Source organism: Triticum aestivum, chromosome 2D (genome assembly GCF_018294505.1).
Source record: "Triticum aestivum cultivar Chinese Spring chromosome 2D, IWGSC CS RefSeq v2.1, whole genome shotgun sequence".
NCBI lineage: Eukaryota > Viridiplantae > Streptophyta > Magnoliopsida > Poales > Poaceae > Triticum > Triticum aestivum.
Window position 1 is genome coordinate 17,955,178 of NC_057799.1, and position 10,066 is coordinate 17,965,243.

General features: G+C 43.2%; 1 protein-coding gene and 1 long non-coding RNA gene across 2 annotated transcripts; one reads left to right on the forward strand and one right to left on the reverse strand.

Annotated features, from left to right (window-relative positions):
* Positions 1 to 5,877: 5,877 nt before the first annotated feature.
* Positions 5,878 to 6,769, forward strand: LOC123048345 (uncharacterized). Its single transcript, XR_006423275.1, has 2 exons — positions 5,878 to 6,101; positions 6,212 to 6,769. It is a non-coding gene; the product is annotated as an uncharacterized lncRNA (long non-coding RNA).
* Positions 6,770 to 7,815: 1,046 nt separating this feature from the next.
* On the reverse strand, positions 7,816 to 8,629 carry LOC123048346 (defensin Tk-AMP-D1.1). Its single transcript, XM_044471467.1, has 2 exons — positions 8,461 to 8,629; positions 7,816 to 8,311 (listed from the first exon to the last, which is right to left on the reverse strand). Exons 1-2 carry the CDS (start codon positions 8,522 to 8,524, stop codon positions 8,139 to 8,141), a joined length of 237 nt encoding a protein of 78 aa, XP_044327402.1. The 5' UTR covers positions 8,525 to 8,629; the 3' UTR covers positions 7,816 to 8,138.
* Between the last annotated feature and the right edge of the window lie 1,437 nt (positions 8,630 to 10,066).

The window sequence follows — 10,066 nt, forward strand, 5'->3', positions numbered from 1 at the left end:
TGACTTCCTATATATAATTCTTCACCTCCGGACCATTCCGGAACCTCTCATGACGTCCGGGATCTCATCCGGGACTCCGAACAACTTTCGGGTTTCCGCATACATATATCTCTACAACCCTAGCGTCACCGGACCTTAAGTGTGTAGACCCTACGGGTTCGGGAGACATGCAGACATGACCGAGACGCCTCTCCGGTCAATAACCAACAGCGGGATCTGGATACCCATGTTGGCTCCCACATGTTCCACGATGATCTCATCGGATGAACCACGGTGTCGAGGATTCAATCAATCCGTATGCAATTCCCTTTGTCAATCGGTATGTTACTTGCCCGAGATTCGATCGTCGGTATCCCAATACCTTGTTCAATCTCGTTACCGGCAAGTCTCTTTACTCGTACCGCAATGCATGATCCCGTGACTAACGCCTTAGTCACATTGAGCTCATTATGATGATGCATTACCGAGTGGGCCCAGAGATACCTCTCCGTCACACGGAGTGACAAATCCCAGTCTCGATCCGTGCCAACCCAACAGACACTTTCGGAGATACCCGTAATGCACCTTTATAGTCACCCAGTTACGTTGTGACGTTTGGCACACCCAAAGCACTCCTACGGTATCCGGGAGTTGCACGATCTCATGGTGTAAGGAAAAGATACTTGACATTGGAAAAGCTCTAGCAAACGAAACTACACGATCTTTTATGCTATGCTTAGGATTGGGTCTTGTCCATCACATCATTCTCCTAATGATGTGATCCCGTTATCAATGACATCCAATGTCCATAGTCAGGAAACCATGACTATCTGTTGATCAACGAGCTAGTCAACTAGAGGCTTACTAGGGACACTCATACAACAAGCTGTGAAATATGACTATCTGTTGCAAACACTTAGGTTTCAGCACTCATACAACAAGACAACTTTCTCAAATGTTGGAATCTTCAGTAGTTACCACTAGCTGTGAAATATGCCTTCCACTTTCAAGTTGGCTTCCTAACCCTCTTGGACCCAATCTCCATCTCAGAGTTGGCAGCTTGCCTTGGAGCATTGAAAACTGTGTACCCTCTGCTAGCTGTTGATGCTCTGGTGTTCTTTGCTGGAGAAGCAATGGATGACCTTGTGTTCTTGGCTGGTGAAGATGTGCTAGGAGCCCCTGTCTTCTTGGTTGCTTTGGTCTTCTTGGTTGCTTTGGTCTTCTTGGCAGGTGCTGATGTGGCAGGTGCTGGAGTAGCAGAAGCAGCTCCCTTGTTCCTCTTTGCTGGTCCTGGAGTAGTTGTGGCTGTTGCAGGCCTCTTCCTAGCTATGGCTGGTGCTGATGGTGCTGATGGTGGTGGTCCGGGTGGGGGTGGGGGTGCAACTACACCTGTAGAAGCTCTGGTAGATGAAGAGTAGTCTGACCTATTCTCCTGCACATTTAACAAAGCAAATTTTAATTAAACCACCTAGCCTATGAAACAGAAGTGGAACATCAAAATTATACCTGGTGATTATTCTTTCTCATCTGCAGTTTGGGTTTCAGTGGAACACCACAAGTGGTATATCTGTAACCTTGCATATTGCAATTGCTACAGGTCACTGTGCCAATTCTTGATGTATCCTTCTTGGCAGGCACCTCAAAATGTCCTTTCCTCCTAGCTGTTTGCTTTTTACCCTTCTTTTCTTTGAATACTGGAGGAGATATGTCATCCCTCATGGTGTGTGGCCAACAATCAGGGCCTGGAACAGGGTATATAATATGCTTGTAGGTTTCACAGTAGAGGTGCTTCTTGAAGAACTCATGGACAAAATCTTCAGGGTGTAGCTTCACCTTCTGCATTGCTGCTATAGCATGACTACATGGAACAGCTGTCATATCCCACCTCCTGCAGTCACAAGTGTAGTTGTTTAGGTTTACACAGTAGGTCTTTTCTGAACTACTTGTAACTTGCCAAATGCCTGGTCCAGCCATATATGCATCACAATATTTTGCCCACTTCTTGGCCTCCTCCAATATCTCAGAGTAAGTGGGTGTGATATCCCACCTACATGTCTCTGTCTTCTCCCTAATATTCTGAAACTTGATCATGAGTTTTGTCCTAATTCCTTCAAGCATTGTCCTTATGGGCTTATTCCTAACATCCAGAATAATCCTGTTGAAAACTTCACTAAGATTGTTTACAACAAGGTCTGTCTTGCATATAGTATCCAATCTATGCCTGGCCCAAGTATGGACTGGTATGTTGGACAACCACTTCCATGCCTCCTCACTCTCTTTCTTCAATGCTTCCATGCCCAGATCATGCCCATGCTTAGTGAAAGAATATGCAGCCTGGTCTAGATGTTTTTTCAATTCATCCCCTCTAAACCCAGCTGATTGGAAGTTGGCATATATGTGTCTTAAACAAAATCTTTGAGGGGAATCAGGAAATACATCCTCTATTGCATTGAGCAGACCCTGTTCATTGATTTTGTATTAATAACTAGTGAAGTAAGTAGAGAAAAGAAAAGCAGTACATAGTGCAAGAAAAGCAGTACATAGTGAAAGGAAAAGCAGTTAAATCATGAAGAGTAGTTGTACCTTTTGCCTGTCTGACATAATTGTGTAGGGCCCAAACTTGTTGCCACTACCAATTACTGTCCTTAACTGTGTAAGAAACCAAGTCCAACTATCTGTCTCCTCCTTGTCAACAACACCAAATGCAATAGGGAAGATGTTGTTGTTGCCATCCCTCCCTGTTGCTGCCAGGATTTGCTGCCCAGTGCTTAGTTTGATGAAGCATCCATCAAGACCTGCATTTTAAGCCATTAGTAAGCAGCAACATGTAATGCAATCCCTATTTAAGCACTATACAAACTAGATTTATCTATGAAAGGCCTACAACCATTTATGAACCCCTCCTTACAAGCAAACAGACAATAAAACATGTAATGAAACCTTGGGGTAGGTGCTGGGTGGAGTTCAAATTCCTTTGTTGTCACAACACACCTACTACCAGGGTTTGTGTCCAAAACACACTGCAGATAGTCACTTAACCTGTATTATTGTGTCTTGTGATCCCCTTGCACAACATCAACTGCTTTCCTCCTTGCCCTGTAGGCCAAACTTTTTGGAACATGTACTCCAAATTTCTTTTTTGTATAACTCAGTATAGTCTCAACACCTGCACCAGGATTGGATCTTACAGTATCCTCAACAGCCTTTGCAACCCACTTCATGGTAACCTTTGTGTTCTCTCCACTTGCTCCACAGGTGTGATCAAGATTCATCATCTTGATGCTAAAGGTTGACTCATGGGAAATCTTAATATAAAACTCACAACCATGCTTTCTATCTGAGCACTAGGCTATGATCCTACTTGGATCATTCCTATGGTACTCAAAGTTCCTAAGTGTCCTAACATGGTAGTTTCTCAATGCTTCTCTGAACTCTACCACATTCAGAAAGCACAAATGAATACTAAACTGTTCATGTGCATCAGGCCTAGAGGAATCATACCATATTCTCTCCTTCTTCTTCTTCAATTTTCTCTTGCTGCCACAAGGCAACCTAGGTGCATCATCTTCTTCATCAGAAATGCCTTCATCACCTGGAAAGCAGAACTCATCAGCTTCTGGCACAAAATCTTCAAACTTTTTGTGATCTGGCTCACTGTGTGATCTGCTTGTTGGGCCTTGTTTCCTCACAGGTATCTTCTGTGCCACAGTTTTCACATGATCTGAAGCTTCTTCTTCATCATCTTCTTCAGAACCATTTGGCTCCTGCCAAAACTCTGAGGGTTCAGAAGCACCCCCAAAATAATGCTCAGCCATCTCTTCCTCTTCCCTGTAGTGCTGACTTGTTCCTTCACCACCTTCATCTTCTCCCCTAGCCCAAGACTTGTATGAAATTTTCTTCCCTCTGTAATCACCCCTGAAAAACTCAAAATTTGAAGAGGATTTGTCCAACTCATCTTCATCTTGATCTTCATCTCCTGCTTCAATGCCTTCAATTTCAACTGCCTCTTTTCCCTTGTTGAAATTACAACTCTGCTGTGTGTTAAAATATGGATCAACAGGCACAACTGGAGGCTGTGAAGAATTTGAGACAGGGTAAAGGACACCTTCTTGGGAAACACTATAAACAATGGGATCACCAACTTGACTCAGTGGAATCTGCTCTTCAATCAAGGTGTGGTCCATGTTTGCATCTGCTGGATTTGGGTCACTAGCCTCTCTCACTGTTATGTTCAATACTTTCTTCTCAGCAAACAAATCTAGCATCTCCTCCACCTTCTCATCACTGTCCAAAACCTCAATCCCCTCCAGCCCCTTACCCTCATCCTTAACATATGACAGATAGGCATCCAACCCATAGCCCTCAAGTTCAATAAGTGCTAACAAAAACAGGTAATTCATTTCTGATAAGGAAAACTTCCTTTCCATGTTGTCTCTACCCTGAAAATGCAGCCTCAATTCCCATACTTCATCATCCAAACTACGCAAAAAAAAGAAACAACACATTCAGATTTCTTCAGATTTTCAAGTTAAAAAGTATGCAACGGTTTCACTTGCACAACATATCATCCAAACCTAAACCCTAATTCATATATTGAGTACAATGTATACATAATAATATACCAAAGAAACTAATTCATTAACAATATAAGAAACAAATCCTAACCCTAGTTCATAAATAAACTAAGAAAAATAATTAAAACAATTCATAACTTACTCCACGCCACCAAGTGAGGAGGCCCACTGGTGCCCGCCTTCTGGATCTGCGTGGATGCATTTGGCCACTGCCCTGGCCGCGCGGAACGCCGGCGACATCTGGACCTCCTGCGTCGGTGGCCCAGACGAGCGCTGGGTCGGGAAACTTGCGCTGCCTAGCCACTTATTGACCTCGGAGTGAGCACCGCCCTCGCCGCTGGCTGTCGGCCCAGGCTCGCCGTCCTTCTTCTTCGTCGCCGCCATCGTTGGGGGAGACAGAGAGCACGGGGGAAAGGAGGAGCGAGAGAGAGATGCTGCCGACAGAGAGAGAACGGCAGTGAGCGAGCGGGTGCGGTCCGACCGCACCGGTCGGTCCGAATAACGGCCTCGCCGTCAAGCGCGGCGCTGACGTGGCCTGACAGGCGGGCCCGGACCGTCAGAAAACGGTTTAAAACGCTAGCAACGGGCGATTTGGGTTTTTTAGACAGCCGACGAGAAAAGTGGTAGGTATCAGTCACAAACAAAAAAGTGGTGGTTTTTTGGAACCATAGGACGAAAAGTGGTAGTTTTATGCTATTTACTCCCGGCTGGACATATACCAAATAGGTTTAGAACACTACAAGGGTGGGAGTGCTTGCATTATTATGGTCGATTTGGCTATGTAGAAATCACATTGTTCAGGTTATTTACCTTGTATGCACTAGCTTCATATACGGTCTATATTAAACAGAGTATCAATCATTGTTCAAGGTGGTTTGTATGCAAATGAAACGGATGACCATTCCACTACCTCCTTCGACATGGCCATATATAATGTCGGTCCTATATGACTTTACTGCTGTCGATATGTCATATTTTTTTCGTTGTGTCAGACCGGTTATGTTGACTTTATGCATCTTAGCTACGCAGTAACGCAGAGGCCTGGCGTTGCTCATCGTGCTTCGTATCCGTTTGATACTTTATTTTAAGTTAATAAAAGCTTCATTTTATAATAGTAAAAACTAGATAATTACTACATTGGATTAATCCATGATACAGATATTTTGATGTCCAGATGCATGCAACTAGAAGACCGTAGTAGTACTCGAGATAATGCTCGTTGCCGTCACAATGCAATGTAACAGTGCCCCTAACTACAAGTTGCTATGTATGTATAGGTAGCCTAGTGAAGATACAGAGATATTTCATCAGTCCATCACCTGTCATTTCTGCAATCGATCAAGCCAGAGAATTCCTGCAAACCACTTCATATTGTCGATTGATCATGCTAGTTGCATATCTGATATTGTGAGTGGCGAAGATCTACATAGAAGAGCAGAATACTACTGTATGACAAGTTGCCAACCCCCTATAAATATCACAACTCCAACGCATCAAAAAATGTCCAAGTTAGATCTAGATTAAACATAATTAAGCAAGGCATTTCAGGTTCGATCCAAGCACATAACTAGTTATCCACCCTTAGAATCCCCCTTTGTGATAATTTGTAGCTTTTCCATTATCCCATTTCCTCAATTTTTTGTTTCTTTCCCACGCAGATTGGCACCACCACTGTGAAGCATGAAGGCAGCTACAGTCCTTGTGTTGGTCCTACTGGTGATTACATACTCTGCTGCTGCAGGTCCGGCGCGAAAGTTGGCAGGAGATGACGGGCAGCAGACAGGCCAAATGGTGACGAAGACGGAGGTGAACGTACTAAACGGGAGGACAGGTTCTGGCGACGGTGAGCATAACTGCCGAATGAGCTGGTTCGTCCCCGCTTCTTGCAAACCAGGTCCGTAAAAACCTGCTTATAAATCGTCATGGATAAATGGAGAACTCTGTGAACCAACGAGGAATCAAGAAGTACTGGAGGGAATGGTTTATATATGAATAAAGAGACCGATGGTCTACAAGAAAAAGGCAGTCCATTTTAGGTTATACTAGTATAATTGGCAGTTGTACTGCCAGAAACATGGATGTAATTAGCAGGTATAATATACTATCCTCGCAGCCATAAAAGCATGGTATGTTTATGTATACCTTCGGATTGTATGTGTTATGAATTACTGTATATGTATACCTTTGGACTTTATATGAGTTATGTACAAAGATAACTATCAATTCATAGTAGAATTGTAGGGCAACTCAATATTGCACAGGACCAGCCTAAACATTACAGTCAAAAGTAATACATGTTGGTTTTCGCCATTAATTTACTGGACAACTCTCTTCTACTTATTTTGAATGTCAGAGCTCCTGCCCTTGTTTTAGCAAAAAGAAAAAGGTATTATCGGAATGTCTATGACATATGTCTACTGCACTCCTCGCAGGTTCGTATGTAGCCTCGAGCACTTCAAAATCACTGGTTAAAATTGTGGTACTATGAAATTAATGCAAGTGCATTTCCAAAATCTGACAAATGTGATCATTTATCTAACTACAGAAAAGTGATCATATCTTCTCCTGAAATTTCTTGCATGTACGTACCTACATTAATATTCACCAATGCTCTCATTCCCCCATAAAAAAAAGAAAAACCCTAGCCCCAAGACAACCTCTCATCCTCATCCCCGCTGTTTACAGCAGTCTCTCTCGCCTCAGACAGTAGGTATCGGCACCGGGAGACGGGGGAGACCATGGATCTCTGCGCTCGCTTGGAGTTCCGCTCTAGTTTCTCAGGTTTTTTGTGTCCTCATGCCGTTCATCCAGATGGTGTAGAGACGTACGGCATCACAATATAATAACTAAAAACCAGATCATTTTCTTATCAAAGAAAATGAATAAGAGATGTCAAGTGGTTATAATAACAAAGAGATGTTCTGTATATTTAGTTATTTACAAATAGACAGATGATGTTTTTCTCGTATTTTCATGCATAAAAAACTCATGTTCAGAAATTCTCTTTGTAAAGGAATATAAAATGTTAGCAAAAGGACTCGTTCTTTGTTCAGGGAAAGTCACTGTAGATCCTAGTGTCCATATTTTAACATACAGATCAATTCTGAATTGATTTTATACATGGAGCGGAAAGAAAATGCGGATGGTTGGATGTGCACCCAAAAAACGAGACAGGTTTTCGTAAACCTGGGGGCATTGCACCCGCAATGAACAGTAAAGTCTGAGTGCAATTTAAGAAATCTCAAACAGCATATACATATGGTAATATAAAGGGAGCTCTCTTATAACTGTTATTACGACAAGAAATCAAATTGATCAGCAATAAAAACTGTAATAACATAGAGAAAAGGGTCAAAAAAATACACATATGATAGAATACAATGAACACTTGCATGCTTAGACCATACATCTTCTAGCTTGTTGAAAGAAATAAAATTATATCCTTCATAGTAACTGAAGAAAGAACATCGCGATGCCGTGAACCTGAAGTATGCAGAGGCATGCACGGCAGATCGATGTGACTCAGACCATCTTGAGAACAGATCTATAGGTATTTACGGTCATTACCACGTTTTATCAGTCTAGCTAGCATGGTTTGGTGCAAATGCACTTCCTCTTCAAGCCAGAGCACTTGCCGCTGGTGAAGCCCTCGGTGAGGCAAATGTTGGCGCAGTTTGTGCCAACCATGCATATCCCCTTGAACCGAGTGCTATCCGTCTCGCACACCCTCGGCTCCTCCGCCTGCGCCGGCGCCACCTCTGAACACAAAACGTCGATTGCCCGTCATTATTTTGAAGCATAAATCATTAGGTAGCATGCATATTGATTCGTATGAGCATAGAGTTGATACACACCAGAAAGAAATATATTAGCAGATAATAACCATAAAACGTGCCTAGTTGCTTACCCATGGCGACAACCAGCAGCAGGAGGAGGAGGACGGCCGGGAAGAACTTGTGTGATGACGCCATTTTTGGTAGGTGTTAAAAGGGTTAAAGGGGGATGTGAACTACACTTCCTTAGGGCTGGGAAAAACTGAGTGCGGATTAGAAACCCAGTGCGAGCTTGAGGTTATATACGAACGCCAACAGCTAGCAGCATCCATGGAATTGCGTTATTGAGCACCGCCACAAGGCTTGTATGTGCAGAACCACACAGCACCGACGTCATGCAAGGAGATGCATTCAGCACCAGACATATGTAACTAACTGCTATTATTAGGAGTAAACCAGGGCCATACAATTGCCAAATGTCCTCTATCACAAACGTACCACTTTTTCATATAAATCCATAGTGCTGAAACCTGAAAATGAGGTTGTTTGTTCTACTGGTGGAGTTCGGTGGCAAAATAAAAAAGGTGCAACATGTTTTTTTTTCTTTTTTGAGAAATCGCCGGGGGTTCCCCTACCTGAATATATTATTCAAGTTTTGCAATCCATCGTTTGACAGATTACAAAAGGGATTATATAAGCACATGTAAGTGTGATAAGAGGTATGAACGCCACAAGGAAATGGCGAGCCTGTGATAAGCACCTGCTTTTCTTCAGCTTCTTCATCGTGTGAATGATAGCATTAGATCGCAAATGGCGAGCCTGAGAGTGGTAATGCTGTGGTGGTTCTCATGACTGAAAGTCATGGCATTTCGAGAAGCCAAAATCTTCCATAGAATAATCAGAAGCATTGTGTGCCATATCCTTGGGTCGACAGTAGCAGGAAGGTAGCAGTTCCAGAGAACGTGGAACGCTGAGTGAGCGGGCATGAGATGAAGATGTCTGCAATGTCTTCGCCTTCAAAACAGCATCTGGAATAAATGGTATCAGCAGCAATGTGCTGGTGCAACAAGTTAGCCTTTGAGTTCAGTTATCCACGAAAGAGCAGCCATGCAAATTCTTCACCCTGCCGGGCACTCGAGAGGACTACATCATCTTTCCGCATGGTTAGATTGTAGGCAGCTATGGTTGATAAATGAATACCACCGAGGAGGAAGCGCTTATCTGGACATGTGACGGCTGGAAGTCACGCAACAACGACAAATGGAACCCAACTCGGTAGCAGCAGTAGACCGAAATTCAATATGGTAGCCACCCTAGCTAGGGGCAGTGTAGTGTGAGAATGTAGACAGGGGAACAGTACTGCTAGTGGTTTATGGTGCAGCCAAGTATCGAGCAAGAAGTAAGTGTTAGTGCCAGCCTTTGTTAAGACAAAGGTGATGGATTGTAGAGCTGGCATTTGCTGGTTTATAGTTTTACAGAGAAAGCATTGGTTGTTGTTTGGCGTGATAAAGGAATTTGGGTGTTGAAGAGCTGGTCAATCCAGCCAGGGTTAGAGTATGGTACAAGAGATTTAATAGCAAACTTCATAAGTTTTTTTTTAGAAAAAGAGGATGACCCCCGCGTCTGCATCTGGGCGATTCATACGGCCACTTTATTAATTATTCTCACAGGACCTTACAAAGTCATACAACAGTAAGACTAAAGCCGCCGTCTAAGCATCAAACTGTCGCAACACCTATC